The 16,173-nt window shown below is 43.2% G+C and overlaps 1 protein-coding gene and 1 long non-coding RNA gene across 7 annotated transcripts in view; one reads left to right on the top strand and one right to left on the bottom strand.

The window, feature by feature from the left end:
• Positions 1 to 5,897, top strand: part of LOC110984608 (pleckstrin homology domain-containing family G member 5-like) — a 37,863-nt gene extending 31,966 nt beyond the window's left edge. For all 5 annotated transcript variants that reach the window (XM_022244957.2, XM_022244960.2, XM_022244956.2 and 2 more), the window contains 4 exons: positions 322 to 465; positions 1,543 to 1,789; positions 2,635 to 2,741; positions 3,184 to 5,897. In XM_022244957.2, coding sequence (XP_022100649.2) covers positions 322 to 465; positions 1,543 to 1,789; positions 2,635 to 2,741; positions 3,184 to 4,053 — 1,368 coding nt within the window. In that variant the 3' untranslated portion in view covers positions 4,054 to 5,897. The remainder of the gene's footprint in view (positions 1 to 321; positions 466 to 1,542; positions 1,790 to 2,634; positions 2,742 to 3,183) is intronic.
• LOC110984611 (uncharacterized) overlaps positions 5,056 to 16,173 on the bottom strand; it is a 97,049-nt gene continuing 85,931 nt past the window's right edge. For both annotated transcript variants that reach the window (XR_015427962.1, XR_015427961.1), the window contains 2 exons: positions 13,246 to 13,417; positions 5,056 to 7,750 (listed from right to left, as the gene is read on the bottom strand). This is a non-coding gene — a long non-coding RNA (uncharacterized LOC110984611). The remainder of the gene's footprint in view (positions 7,751 to 13,245; positions 13,418 to 16,173) is intronic.

Here is a 16,173-nt window from a genome sequence, read left to right as displayed (position 1 = left end):
CAGTGGCCCCCGCCAATGGCGGTAAGCATTGTAATGACTTGATTGAAGCCACCGTAAAATCCCTCCATACAAAACCTAACAAGGTGCTTTCTGTCATTAGAGGGGGCTATCTTGAATGTCCAGTTGACACTAGTTGTGTTTGAGGAAACAGGTGTCAGACTGGTAGAACCTAAACATTGTTTTGCCGGTGAAGAGAATTTTGTTGGTTGCTCTGAGTCGAGGTTGATCGTTTGACTATGCTAGACCCAAGGCAGACTTTTATTGAATAGTTGAGCCCTGGTGAAGATGCGAAGACACAGAATTTGTCCTTTTCTCTCGTAGATATCAGAGGTCAAGGAGTTTGTCACGCGGGTGAATCACGAGCTCAGACAGGAACAAGAGAGGCAGAAGATGGAAGAGACAATTGATCGCGTCGAGGCCTATGAAGGTGTCAGCATGCCAAGCGGTTGCGACGAACTTAGCAAGGTCAGAAAAAAACCTGAGACTACTTGGGGTCACTGTCTTCATAGAATCCTTCCCCCCCAGCGCATGTATTGTTTCTCTGTTACCACCACCATGCCATGCCTTGAATAGGTTTAAACTCCAACTGATAGAGTGTGGATGGACTGCCCCCTTCAAGTAAAGTTGACGTGCCGGGTGTTTCATGTAACCCTAGGGCTGAGTTCGGGCCGCTTGTTCCTGTGTATTCACGAACAGCTTGATTTGTTGTTCATGGGTCGGCCGCTCGAACGCCGGGAACAAACAACCGGTTATCGCAAGCAACATGCAACTTGGCGGCGTCCATGTACGTTATTTTAGAGTGAAGGTTTGGATGGGCTTAATTCTTTTCTATATAAACAGGAACGTTCATTTCTGTGTTACAGAAAATAATTAATGTTAATTTTGCAAAACTTCCCATTGTCTACATGGTCTATGGCTTTGGAAGCCATCTCTCTACTTTTTGCAGCTGTTCAAAAATCAAAATCTCAAAAGTTTTTTCGTGTGTTCCTGTAAAACCCTGACGAGGAGGTTGTATGTGATCCTGTTTCGAGAACAGTGTTATTGAGCTGTGTTCCCGCCGTGCGAGCGCGAGAACAAGAAACCTGTTTCAAGAACAGGCCGCCCAAACTCGACCTAATAGTCATCAGTTCTCCGATTTCTATAGGATTTTACATTCACCTTAGGGGGTAAGGGTTGATCACACCCGGGAAATAGTGCTGAATTATGGCCAAAGGAGTGTTACTTATGTGCCAAAATTACCAAATACTTTGCTTGATAAGGCTGAAATTTGTGCAACCATGTCTGGAAGGGAGGGGGTAGGAGTTAACTAATTTACATGCCCCTGGTAGCGCCAATTCCTTTGTGCAAAATACAATCTATATATGCAGAGTGGGTTTCCAACACGCACTTCTTTGCGGCTACATTGGAGTTTTCTTGCATCCACGTCCTGAAGCAATCAAGTTCCTTTGTACGCGTTTCACAGTTTCTCCCTGTTCTGTAAGGTTCATCAGGTCGCTGGTTTAGTAGTAATGGCTGAGTGCATTACACTCTTTGTTTGTGTAGCTGGTGGAGGAGCACTCCAGCCTGGACCTCCTCGGCAGCATGCCGAATGCCCCGCCCGCCCAAGCCCGCTGGCTACACATGAAGGGCTCCCTCAAGCTGCGCGATGCGGACTCGCGCCAGGATGCTTACGGTTTCCTCTTCACCGACATGTTTGTCCTGGCCAAGCAGCGGAAGAGTGACAATTTCCGCATCATCAAGCCACCGATGAGGGTGGACATGATCAGAACGCAGGAGCTGAAAGATGGAAGTAAGCTGACAATTTTCACCCCTTCCTCCCCCTAAAAATGACATCGTTGAGGATAAAATTCAACAAATGTAGCACAGTTTGCAGGTAGATTGTCATGAATAACTCTTGAAGGGATTAGAACAATGACAAGATGAGGATGATTAGAAGAGGCAAAACTAGTTTCTCAACTTCTATTTCTTGAGGGAACCAAGTTTGATTGTCAGCCATGATGGTCGGTGGACTAGCAACAATAAGCCTTTAAATAACAGCTGGTACACTGATTTATCTGATTACACATATAAAACACAACCATTAAATTCCCCACACTAGAGACACTGTTGTTGTACCTCTTGATTCAGGGCAAGCTGTTGCTTAGCGACCACCTTCTCTGGAATGGACTGGTTCCTTTGTGCCCTTCTTACCCATTTAGAACAGTGTATTGTTGTAAGGTGTCTCTTATGTAACTAAGCAAAAGCTTGCTCCGAATCACTACGTGTAGCAGCAGTGTCTTCAGTACAGAGAATTCAAACTGTAATTTTCAAGTGATTTCCAAGAACTTAGTGTACCAGATTTTATTCAAATTTAAGTCGCAAAAGGCTTATCCGGATGTCACTCATGAATATGTATGAGGTGTAACAAAAGCAAAAGATGAGGGGAGAGGAAACAAGAACTCTTTTTACTGAAAAGATTTAGAAATTGTTCCCCGTCTGGACAAGATTAGTCAGGTCTTGAGAGGTAGACACGCTGACTGGAGTAGGTGGTCTATTTTCCTATTCAGAAGATAAGGAAGACCCTGAAGAAGGCGTCAAGATTGTGATAATGTTCCTCTCAAACAGTCAGCAATTTGGATTGGATTTCTTTGCCAGGTGGGTTTGCTCTGGTCCACGTGGATGAATATAACTGTGCAGTTTATGCTTGTGTCCTGTCAACACCCAAGGCCCAGGACTGGTTACAGAAGATGGAAACGGCCAGGGTGAGTGTGTCTAGAGCTCGAGTAGCTCATCCCTGATTACAAATACACGGGCACACTCTGGCAACAGCCATAGCCGTAGCCCGGAATGCCCATTTCAGAAATGACCCGAGTATCTTATGTCTGGTAGTACCTAGTGTATTATTGACCTTGTAACCTCTTAAGGGTCAGTTCATTAAAATAAACAGGGCTACAAGAGTAACGTCTATGACTGTGTCCCGTAAGGTCCCCAATTTTGCTACTTATTGTCAAGTCTCATTGGTTTTCACAGTAAGTGGCAAAATAAGGGACCCGGTGACTATACTGCCACGGATGTTACTCCACAGAATGAATTTTGCATTGAAATGCTAGTGCTAGCACCACCGTCATGTTGGTAGAACATTGACAACATGCCATTGAAAATGTGAAACAATTAAATGGAACTGGATTTCTTTTTAAACAACAGGCTCTGTATGAGAACCTTTGCAGCTTTGAACTTGAGTACCATAACAGGACGGAAGCAGAGGACGGGTCAGGTGAGCCACCGACCTCCCCCGAGGCGGTGGTCTTCTCCATGCAGAACACCGCCTTCCCCTTTGTAGAGAACTCGCCCAGTTCCAGTCCTCTTAACTCCCCCAGGCTGACTCAGCGGCACCTTCTGCTGCCGTCTAGTAATATATCACGGACCGGCTCACAGACCTCGTTGGCTATGGCGGGTGGGGTGTCTCCGGTGCCAGAGGAGGAGGAGGAAGTGGGCATGGACGAAGTCCTGAAGGAGGTAGTGCAGGTCTCCAGTGCAGTGAGATTGGATGAGAGCGTCAAGGTGGACTCCGATGACGACGCACAGAACTCTATCAACAATAACATGAGACTGACGTTCCCGCCCTCCAAGCGTCAGTCGGAGAACGAGGATAAGATACGAGATGCGGTGGCGGGGATGAGGAACGAAACTGACGGGAATGGTCCCGTGAGGACGCAAACGTACTCCAACCCCAAGCGACCGGCTAACCTCACTCTCCCGCCCATAATCAACCAGGGCTCCTCGCCGGTCTCGCCCAGCATGGAGATCATGTCCTTTGAGTCAGACGACGATGAGCCCCAAGGGCAGGAGAGCTTAGCCTACTCAATGCCCCCCTCGCCGCACCGCAAAGTCTCCCTGCAACAGCCCTCGTCCATCCCGCCCAAGAAATCGCCCATCAAACAACGACGAGAAACCACCCCGGCCAGACAAGAAGGCATGAAGAAACTGAATGGTGAAGAGAGCAAATCAAAGAGCAAACTCAGCAAATTCAGCAAACTGGCCAAGAAAAAAAATTCCACTCCTGCGAAGATCTAGGCGGAGCAGTGATGGATAAGTAGCTTCCAAAAACAAACACTTCAGCATTTCCATCTAGTTCCGAGAACCAATTTTTTGGCCTGTTTATCTTCATTCAAGGTAATTGTTTTTACTATGAATGTGTTGGTCGTATACAGGTGTAGAATTTTTCCAAATAATGAAACAATTTTTCCCTCAAACTCTTTGATGGACCGTGAAGGTTCTGTCAAATTTTTGATTGACAAGAAAAGTCCATCAAGTTTTGTGTTATTGAATGAGATGGAACGACTAGTATACATCAATGATGACTGACTACTGTGTTTATATTTACCAATATCAGTATGTTCTTTATATGTAAACTAATAATGAATATAATTGAAGATTATATGCCATGGTGTAAGTTATTGGTAACTATTTCATGGACACTTTACAGGGGAAATGTGACACTCAAAGATTGTCAGTGAGGAGGCAATAGTTGACTATTGCCCGACTTATGTGGGTAACAGTTAACCAAATGTGCACTTGGCAAACCGATTGTTCAATTAGCACCACGGGGGTTAGTATCCATGCCCGAACATTGCCTTGGCTATACACGAAAAGGTGGTGGCGGATGTGGACGGTAAAGTATGCCATATTTGCAAACTATTTCATGGGTAACATTTTCAGAAAAAAATACCAGGAGCTCAAATATCATTCATGTGGAAGCTTCTCCCAGTTACATTCAAGTTTTGTCTGTGAGGAAGCAATGGCAGACTACTTCCCATGCAATAGTAAAAATATTTGTACAATATTTGTACTGATCGCATACTGGCCTTAGTCTCCAATTTTCTGTTCTTTGCATTTTCCTGAAAATTTTTCCATCTTATCGATTTCATTTTCTCCATTGACTAATGCATAACAATGCTGGAAAATTTCTGCTTCCACTTTTTAAAAAATGTACATGATGTACATGTACAAAGCATTAGTATTTATTTCAACACACCATAGGGAATAACTTTGCAATGTAATATTTGTATATTTGAAGGGTTTTATAACTTGCAGTAGCAGTGTTGTTGGATGACAAGATGAAGATTTTTAGGCAATCAACTTAATATGTACAGTAAACTTATCACAGTGTAAATATCACCATTGCTTTTTTGAAGCAAACAAATACCCCCCCCAAAAAAAAAGACAGAAAAAAAGAAAAAACAAAACAGAATTATCCAAAACTAAGCAAACAAATTTAGGAAACCCAAAATTAAAAACAAAACAGAAAGCTTCGAAAATCTTTTTCGCTTTGGGTTTATTTTCGGTTTTTGGTTTACCTCACGTTCATAAAGTGAGGAGCAAAGTCGAGCATTGTCAATTCCTAAATCCGAGTAAATGCTGATCCTTCAAATCTGAACAAGTAACCACTGCTCACAAATAGGCAGTTGTCGGTTCTTGTGTCACACAATGCACTTTCGGATAAAACAAACATCTAACGCACACGTGGCTTTCATGTACGTACACAATATTGTGCCGTGTACCTGTTGGGCGCGATCGGCCAATCAGCATGACCCGCGCGCGTGATCGCGTTGCGCACTCAGTCCTGTTTGAAGTAACTTCCCTTTTTCTGAAACAGCCTTTCGCGACCGTGAATCAGAAGGAAAATGCAGTCTTCTGAAGGTAAAATAATCGACAGGTCATTCAGTAAGATCGAGCTATCGCGCCCAACAAACCCCTCCAACTATATTAAGCATGTTCTGTATTATATTCCACTGCAGTTTGAATGTTTTGTATGAATATATATTTTTGTAATCTTGCATAACCTGTAATTTGCACCACAATACAGTCCTTGTAAGTTAATACTGCTTCGGAGATAAAAAGTATAGAAAGGAAACAAATGGAGTTTCTTCGGTTAAAATTTTGATTTGTAAATCAGCTAAGTTGTGGTATTGTGGCGGTTGTTACGAAAAGACAAAGCTGTGACGAAAAGATGCAATTTTCACTTAATTTGATACGTGACAAACTTGGAAGGGGTCACCGTGCCGTTTTCTCGAACAGTCGTTTGATTTTCGTATTGTTGTTCCTTCCAGGATTAGTCACTATTACCCCGCTGCCCAAGATCAGTCATTTTTGTTTTCAAACAAGGTTTCAATTCGCAGAAACCAAAACACGTGATTGAAGTGCTGCTTTAACAATATCGCGTGCCTTGTTCAATAGCCGTGTCATCCCCAGAGGGAGGTCCACGGAACAACTGTGGCTTTCGGTTCATCTCCGGCATACTGCATCTTCGTCAAGACGGCGTCTAATCACCTGTTCGCATTCCTCCACTCTCCCAACTTCTAAAGGACGCTGGATTCCAAGAAAAGTTCGTTTTCCATGAGGAAAACAAAGTGTGGAATCAAAAAACTGGAGGACATTGGAAATTGCTACCGTTTGTGAAATCTGCTTACGTGTGACTTCTTCAAACGTAGACCGACACGGTGATCGAAACATCGACAGACTGACAACCAACTCGTATTTTCGACAGACCTGTCAAAAACCGTAGCAACCAACCGACTCTGATCGGTTGACATCACCGAGGAAAACGGAAACCGGACCAAAGAACCGACCGACCTGTACGCGAAATACCGCCTTTGTAACACAGTTTCCCAAAGTTTGACGAAAAAGAAAGAAGAAAAATCACAGCAGCAAAAATTAGGGCAACTACCCGCGGCAGCTTTTTTTCTAATTTGGTGTACGACTGAACTCTCGCAGAGGGATAATTCAGAGATGATTGAAGACTTTCGGCTCATTTCCAGACAGTTCAAACACTCCTTAGGGAGGAAAACTATTAAAGTATCATACTTTCCTGTCGGCGAGGAGCGCCAGTGAACAGATCGAGAGAGGAGAGACGGAAGAGTTCAGAGATTTTTCCCTCAACTTGCACTTCGAACTCTTCACACTCGCGTGGTTAAAATTTGACAGGAAAAATATGTCACCCCATCCATCATGGCTGTTTTTCTTGTCGTGTGTGTGAGCACAGCTCACTTATTTCGATCCGTTCCTCGTGTACGACCGTCATATTTTGCTGAGCTGTTGTGTTTGAAAATTGCAAGAGCCCTTGTTCCAAACTTTTCCTTTACAACTGTTTAGACTACACATTGCCCAGAACTCCCAATCCACAAAGTTTAAATCCAGACAAATAGATAATTGAAATGCAAGCATGCAATGTTCTGTAGATTGTGTTGGTGTTATCAGAAATCCTGTCACTTTGAAACCAGAGGTGGGTTCGATTCCAGGCTAGTGTGCGCATTTTTTTTTCATCCCCAAATGTTGAAATGTGCGAGTCCCCCACCTTATCTTTAAGTATTGGTGGCTTGGTTGGTACATGGTAGATCTCTGTGGGGTCCATCAGACGCGAGTGCCGAGTCCCAGCAACGGTCCAGTTTATTCGGTTTTATTTACAAGTACGAACCGATGCCTTATATATTCGAAATTAGAAAGTTGAATTCCAGAAGTGCTAGTAGCTCAGGGGTAAGGCTTGGAGCTGCTGTCCCACAGAACACGGGTTCGAATCCGGGTGTGAACATTTTTATTTCGAGTTTCTTTATTCGAGTCTCATAGATAAATATATGAAGTGAGCGGTTGTAGTTTGGGGACCCAAATTGGGTACTCGGTAGAGGTGTGGACTCGGAAGGCGGTGGTCCCGGGTTCGAATCCCGGTCGGGAAACCTGCGCTGGGTAGGAGTTCCGTGGAGCCTCGTCTAGGTGACTAGATAAAATAAAATAAAATGGAACTTTTACTCTTTTTATACAAGTTAACGGACGTTTAAAAAATACGTAAAAGGCCCTGTTGTGACCGTCACCGGGATTCGAACCCGGGACCTGCTGGTTGAGCGTCAGACTGCCTACCACTAGGCCAACACGCTCTTCTTACTAATATGAGTTCGGAAGTAATATATAAACATTGGGCTTGGGAGATTGCGCAAAAAAAAAAATTAAAGTCAGCGCGCATGCGTACTGATGTAAGCATTGTCAGCAACAATAATAGCGCACACGGCAACTAGCTCTTCTTGCATTAAGGCAAGCAAGTGGATTTTTTTCAAAAGCAATTAGCTATCTACCAATCAAGACTGACGTACAAGATTAAGGAAAATATTTTATTTTTTCTTCTGAAAGGAAACCAATCGTTCGTCCCAAATTTATCGACACATCACTATTTACTAATAAAAGCAACCTTGACATAAATTCAGATACTCATCTGCCAATTGTTGGAGGACCTTCAAAAATGCACAAAACTGATTTCACTTAAAAGAGGCATTGATTTTCCTGAAACTCTTACAGTAAGGTCGAATTTGCCAAATTTTGAAAAAAGAAAATTTCTGGCTCGATTCTATTCAGTCTAGCTTTGTAGGCTACTTGATTTCCAAAGTGTCTGTTAAGCTTGTTAGCAGCATTGTTTGGTGCAGTCGTGGGCAAATTTCTGGAGAGAAGAAATTCGGTATTTTTCTATTATTTCTTTTTAGTCCCAGTAGTGACTTAGGGAGCACTTATAAAATATCATATTTTAAGAAATTTTAGACAAATCTCAACAGCAGAATTTGCAAGCTCTCACGGGAATGCTTTTCAAAAGAAACAAAAATTGAGTAGTTAATCCTTGGAATATTAATCAGTCCTTATGCGTAAAAAGCTGCATTGGAACTCGTACACACAGATCAGAGCAAGACCCAATTTCATGGTGCTGCTTACCGCGGAATTCCGCGCTTACGATCTCCATTCTGCGCTAACCTTCAGTTATGGGATGCATGCATGCGCACAAGCCAAAATTCCTCGCTAACCCGTGAAATACGTTCGCCGTAAGCACAAAATTTTCTGTTATGGTAAGTGCCGATTTTTCGCTAGCGGTAAGCCGCGCCATGAAATTAGACTCTGGTATGCACATCAAATATTAATGTTCAAATTTGATGAACCTACAATGAAAATTGTGGAAAGTCATTCAGACATATTTTGACCTGAAACGAGAGTAATAGGAAGTACCACTAGTGCAATGGGCCTCAAGCTGGACCAAGAGAGGGCGGTATTTTCTAAGCAACGGAGGCTCCTTTGGTCGGAACTGAATTTCGCTGGTTCACGAACGACTAGGAAATGCACGCGTTACGATCGTATCGCTACCAACAAATTGCATACTCATTGTGGCTCTCTTCAACCGATGAGGGGGTTCTTCTGCTCTAAGTGGATACCGTTATTTACGTTATAGGGCCTAATAAATCTGTGACAGGCGGAATTGAAACATCCTACTTCAGACGAGGATCAATTAAATTTTAGCTTCCAAGTGCTAAGGTGGTTTAGATTTGTAGAAGTATGAACATGTTTACAAGTTTACATTCTGTGTAACCAAAGATTGTGTACCATTTCCCATATAGTCACGTACTCTATCCACGCACAAAACTAATCCGTAAAACTGATTCTGTAAATTAGTTAGAAATTAAAATGATAATAATACTACGTCATTCTTAAACGCGCCTCACGCTGTCAAACGATCCGGAAGGTCCTTGACATTGGGTAATAATAAAAAGAAAAACGTTAACAGTTAAATGTATATTCTTTCAAAATTGCAGGTGACAGGTGCATATGATACAAAATTCAAATTGTTGTAAAATTTCTAAAACACCTGCATTTTTGTCATTCAGGTTTAGATTGTTGATCGACTGACGTGAGGTAAGTACCTTATAATGCACTCAATGCAAGACATTTGGCGCATCATCCTTTAGATCGGATGCCGACGCCAAAGTCATTTGAAGCGCCCAAAATTTATCGAAAGACTCGTATATGATCAAAATGATGTTTACTGCATGGAATGCTATGTTCAAAAAGGTACATTTTTGTGCAAATTTCAAATCAGATTGGGAAGTACAATATCTGAAATAGTTTGACCGAGGAGGATTACTCTTCTGAAGTTTTAGTCAAAGCCTGAAAACGAAGAGAAATTTTATCGGACCTGTTGTGTATTGATTGAACTACATGATTAGTAGTCAACACCCTTAAATTACCTAACAACAAAATAGTCTGCTGTGACGTGGGGTGGACCTCTTTTTTTCGATTGAACCTTCACCGTCCAGTTCCACACTACTAAAAGCCCCCCCTCCCCATTCACGTGCTGCCGTTTAAAAAACCAAGCCGGCAGAACCGCGTTAGTCGTTCAAAAACAAGACATACAGCGGAAACACGCACGGAGTTAGATGGACTGAACTTACGGCTTCAGGCACTAAGCTCCGCTTCTCTGTGAACCACCATGAAGCTATCAAACACAACTCCATGGGACGACAGACGACTTCAGAGGGCTTGGCAGCCTACAACTATAACCGGTTGGAGCTAAAGCTCCTTGCCTGAACCATCCCCATTGGTACTGGGCCGGCCCTCATGACCACAACTACACGGATTCAGGCACTCAAACGCCTGTCACAAGTCAATATGTACTGACCTACATGTACATGTATAAACGCTTCGTCCTCACGCTTGAGTGCACCCACACACACTCGAAGAATAGAGCAGTTCTCTTGGAGTGACTCGACAATAGAGGCAGATTCCTTTCTAGTCGCTGTATTGAAATGTCAAGTAAAGCAAGAGTTACGCAGCACAGCAATTTTCGCCGTTAAATATTAACATTTCCTGGCATTTAGTATTTTCCTCAATTAAAAAAATCTTCATTTTCTGTCATAGGGCCTAACCAAGTTTTGGAAAATTTGGTTCTTGATTACATAACAAGAGAGCGAAGAAAGACTGAAAATTCAGCTTGGCTAACAACGGCCTACTCATGGGCTAGCGGCTGTTTATGGAGCCTCAGGCCTCTCTTCAATACACCGCCCTCTACTGTCCGACTGTAGCCGGGTCAATCTTTCGAAACAAATTAATCTCAGTCTTGATTCGACTTGGGCTGTCATGACATTGTTAACTGAACGAAATGTGAGAAAAGGAAAAACATCCACACAAGAATCTGCTTTAATTCGAATGTTAACAGGTGATATGAATTCAGTGGCATTTGTCTCATGCGCGAATCAATCGTGACTTATTTTCTACAAGAAATAAATCATAATATTTCACAAGGTACCTAGTTTTCATTTATGAAAAGTTTCTCCAATAATGCCAGCCAATTCCCGCAGGTATCCGCTTAATTTGGCTAGTGCATCGCAGGGGAACAGCGGTGATATACAACCAACGACAACTCTTCGTAATTTTTCCCGGGTAAGTTACTGCACTGTGCCTACGAACATCACCCCCTCGGGATATGCGATGCAATCCCCGCCCATAAGCGCTAACACCGTCGCCGCTAGCTCGACACCTAAGGTGTTGACCAGCCATCCCTAAGTATGCCTGGTTCGTAGTGGGGGGGGGGGCTGAGCGTGAAAGCCGACCTTAAATTATTCTTAAAATGAAGTTTCGGCGAAGTCGAGAAAGGCTTTTATGTACTCTAGAGACACGCATAAATGTGGAATTACCTAACACTTCACTGAATTTCTCTTCCCAACTAGATAAGAGGTTTGGGGAGGCAAAACACAGGGTTAGGTATATGCAAAGATTTCACCGTTTGATTATATCAGAATGTCAACCCATTGGTTCAACGTGGCGTGCCGTACTTAACTTTTCATTTGCCTGAAGCGCGCTTGCTAGCAGTCTCGCGGAAACAGTGACAATCATGAATCAGCACAACCACTCTCTTTATCACCGTTGAGGGCTCACTTGTCGGCGGAAACAAGGTGCACGGAGAGCTAACGATGTGCGGGAATATGTGAAGTTTGTGGGATATACATGTACGGCCTTCCACAAATGCCCCCTGTGATTTCTCCGGAGAATGCCATGATTATAACCAGACAAGCTGTGTAGACAGAAGCGGGCAAAGCAGACATCTTTTCAGGGGAAACTTAAGTGGGCCGATTAAGGCGAGACGTGACGAGTTCCACATGACCAAATGAGCCTCTAGGCTCTATAATACTTTGGGTAATGAATTGCAGGTCAGAATTTGTTCCCCGTTTTTACCTCGAAGTTCGGCTAAGACGTGTTTATGCTTTAGGTTCTTCATCCACAGCTAGACACTTCAAAATCGTTTTTGTGTTCCATTATACTTAAAACCATTCGGGTAAAAACTTTAAGGCCTTGTTTCTGACACGGAGGCGGAATTAACCTTTGCCCACTATCCCAGACTGGGGCTGAGTTAATCAAGGACTATCGGCGGGAGTGTGTGGAGTAAATCTTTCAACCTCGTCCTCCAAGCCGGACCCAGACAAGACCGTCCGTCAGGGGGATTGTCGACCGAGTCCCACCGGCTGATGTTGCGCAGATATCACGACAGTCAATCTGTCAAATCGACTTGTTTGTTTTATCCCGAAGCGGTGAGCAGATCAAGATATGCGCATTCCCAGAATGTGATATTGATAATAAGACAATTCCATGATGCTCCTTGAGGATGACTAGTCGATGTAATAAAGCGGCATGGTTCAGTGATTGCTTGCTTAAAGACACCGTAGCTTGTTGCTAGAATTTTTACAAACATTTATCGCACTGAACGCTGCTTACCGGTTACTCGAAGTCGAAGCAGAGAAAAAAGTCATCGACCTCGAAAAATGGTTAGAATTGCAGTCGATAGCAACATACGCAGCTGTAAAAAAGACTGATTAAAACGTGAAGATGGTGGTAAAAGGCTCAGCATACCGATCATTCTGACTGCTTTGCAGGCATTCTAGACAGGAATTCTCTATGCTCAGAATTCACTCTAAACTTAGTGATGGATGCTCGAAAATTCTAAAGATTTTTGGTGGCAGCACAAGATATTTGCAGGTCAATCAAGTATAGGGGGTTAGTAATTAAAGTAACTCCTGAATTGGTGCCGACACAGGTAGACTTCCTAATTTCTGGTCACAGGTCAATAAAGTTGTGAAAAATTGGACTTTCAGTGTGATTAAAAAGTGGCCAAAATCTGGCAGTCCAGTTTTGCACAAGCTTTTATGTCCAACTTTTTGGTGGGTGATATTTGTCATCACAGGTTAATGGGCTAAACAGAGAAATATGACAGAGGGGCTAAAATCGACCCACCAGAAGGCAATTCTAAGCACCAACCAGCCAGAACTACATCTATCAAGTCGATATAATTATTGGCTCGAATAGTTGAAGTCTCCTTTACTGAAGTGCCGTTTAATCCCCGACAAAAAGGCAACCGACAGGGCAGCAGCCTGTAATCGCATCAAAACCTACAAAGAGGATTGTTCGGTATACCTCGTCTCCTTGGTTCCCCTTTTCTTGGTCGTCTCGGTGCGGTTCTTTCTATGCGGTTTCACGTGTCTCCAGGCTTCGATGTGCGAAGCAATTACGGCGTAAGAGCGCAATCTGGAGGCTTGAAGAGAGCAGCGGGGACCTCACACGTCACTCGACCCCGTCAGAGTTGGAACTGAAGAATTGAAAAAAAACAGCAACAACTAATAAGTGTCAATAAAAGTAACTTTATTCTAGAAAGTCTCTGTAGCAATATTTATGAGTCAATTTTCTTTCACGAGTGTAAAAATGATAAAGCATTTCTCTGGTACTGAAGCTTTTTCTAATTTCCAAAGAATTGTTGGACTTCATCGCTGCCAAACTCTGGGCCCGAGTCAAACCACGCGGACTTGAATTTGGGAAACACCGTTCGATCAATAGGAGACTTGGCAGTTTATGCAGGAGTCCAGAGACAGACGAAGACAATTCCCAAGTGCACACACCGTGCGGGCTGTGGAACTCTACCCATGCCGGACTGTCATTTCAACGGGCCACTGACCTTCAAAGCGGAGAGTGTGAAGACCCTCATTCATTTTTCTCATGCCCGAAAGACAACCTAGTGACCGATATAGATTTGACCTAAAAATCACAACAGAAAGAAGAGAGGGGAGGAGAGTTATTTCAACAATTTAGCGCCATCAGCCTGTAACTGAGACGAGGGGTGGAAACCTTGGCCCACTTTGTTCGCGTACTTTTCCGGGAGTTGCTGCCGTCATCTATCTGCCGTGCTGGGCCTCGTCCACGCGCCTCACGGCGCTTCCACGGAGACAAGGCTCAGGGAGACAATCGATCCTAATTGAAAGTGAATATTGCTAACTGCTGTTTTTTTCTGCATGCTTTCTGATAGTTCCCGTTGCAAAAAATTTCTTGAGTCTCAAAGAAGAGAAACATTAGGTTAGGGAAAAAGGCACCATTGTACTGACGAACTAACTAGTGACGATTACTTGTAAATCTGTCATTTTTGACGCCATGCGAATACCGTATGACTTGTTTTTGTTTTCTGTGCACTGTGTATACAATGTCAACATTGTAATCGTTGCTGGCTGAGAGGTTGTCTTCCATATATGGAAACTGCAAGACCTGCTACACTCTACCTATAAATTTTTTTTCATAATTTGATTCAAATTTATTGCCGAAACGACGATTTGCAATCTGCCAATGTATTTATTTGCGAATTTTGCTCACATTTGTTTACTTGATTTATTTTTCAGTAGCCAATGACCTGAGCTTTTGCTCTTCTTTAAAAATCTTCCTTCAAAAATTCAAACTCCTTTCGAATATAAAGCAACCCTTAAAATTGGGCAGCTGGTCACGTGACATTTTGTACATCACAGTCAGTGACCAATCAACGTGAATTTTGTATGAACATGAAGATGACAGACTTTTATATGAGACATTTTCACCCAAACAGGCAAAAGAGCGCTAGTTGCTCCCAAATTTATGGCTGAAGACCTGGCCGTACGTGAAATCCTGTCTAAATAGCCATAGTTCACCATGTGTAATAGTTTTGACCACCGATTATAAAACTGAAGAGTTTTACCGCCTGGAGACAATTTTGTTGCGGTGAAACATCTAATAAAGCGGGCCATTACAGTTGATTGGAATCCAATATGGTGTCAGGTCAGGTCGGTTGGTGTTTGGGTGATAGTGAGTGATGATTGATTGCAGCAAACTGTGGTTCTCAAAAAAGACCCGAATCACTTTAAGCCAAACACTTCCGATTGTGGTCTCCCATTTTAGATTAGTTATGAGTAGAGAAAAATTGTGGAAGGGGGCGGAACAATACGAGAAAGGGGGTGGCAACGAATGCATTCCCAAGGAGTACGCGATTGCTCACACAAAGTACAATCACATCCCGGGAGACGAAGTTTCTCGTGACAAACAATGACATAAAGCTGTCATCGAAGCGAAGTTTCTGCCGACAGGTAGTGACGATTCTTTTCTGACAAGTCTGGCCTGTCAGCGGGCTTGTGCTATGGCTCTCTTCTGTCACTTTTCTTTCCAAAAACGTCAGAATGTAGGTATGTTGGTAATTATTGCCAATTACGAATTATTCCGGGGTCTGCGATTGGGTGGGGTCGTATCCATCAAGTTTTATTTCTGACAACGATTCTCACAGAAATACAGCATCGATTTCTTTCTTCACTCGCTGATGAAAATATACATTACAGTCCAATTTCCTGACACCAAGAAGTGCGTTTTACCCAAATGAAGTTGAACACCAACTCTTTAAAATTGATTCCTATATTCACAGTTGCTCTTATAGGTTTCGAATTCGTGCTAGTCGGACAGCAGGCGATTTTGATTACTTGTTGAAATTTACTCGCATGGCAAGACTCGTTTTGGTATACTACAATAATTCATCAAAGAGTGTAGTTTACCGTCGTGCTGACGGTCGGTATGTGATGGAAAATGTTAGGCCTACCCCAGCGTTGCACATTCGTTTTGCACTGGACGTAAAAATAAATAGGGATGCACGGGAACTGCCGAAATTCCACAGCAGGTATGACGCCTATCACTTTGAGGTCGTGTGTTGAGTTCCCCCCCCCCGAAACTCTGGTTTTGGATCCGCCTTTGCTAAGTTGACATTACTAGAGACAGAGCCTGACCTTTTCAAATACGACGGAGTCAAATGGACTTACAGAAGACACAACAACACGCGAGTCATAGAGTTAGAATGAACGGGGAGCGAAGAAATGAACAACTCACCCGCGTTGGACGGAATACATATGAGATTAGCGCGCTGTTGGATCTCCCCGACGGTCCCGTGTCAATGGCTAAGGGCAACAGTAACCTGTTCAATGTGTCACCGACACCCTTGAGTTGGAGACTAATTCTATCAGTAGGCGGGGCCTTTTACGTGGAGTCACAAGGGAGGAGAAAGGAGACAAG

Source organism: Acanthaster planci, linkage group LG16, assembly GCF_054643075.1.
Source record: "Acanthaster planci isolate LZ-2023a linkage group LG16, COTS_SCS, whole genome shotgun sequence".
NCBI lineage: Eukaryota > Metazoa > Echinodermata > Asteroidea > Valvatida > Acanthasteridae > Acanthaster > Acanthaster planci.
The sequence above is the reverse complement of the archived record's forward strand: the minus strand, read 5'-3'. Positions and strand labels throughout refer to the sequence as shown.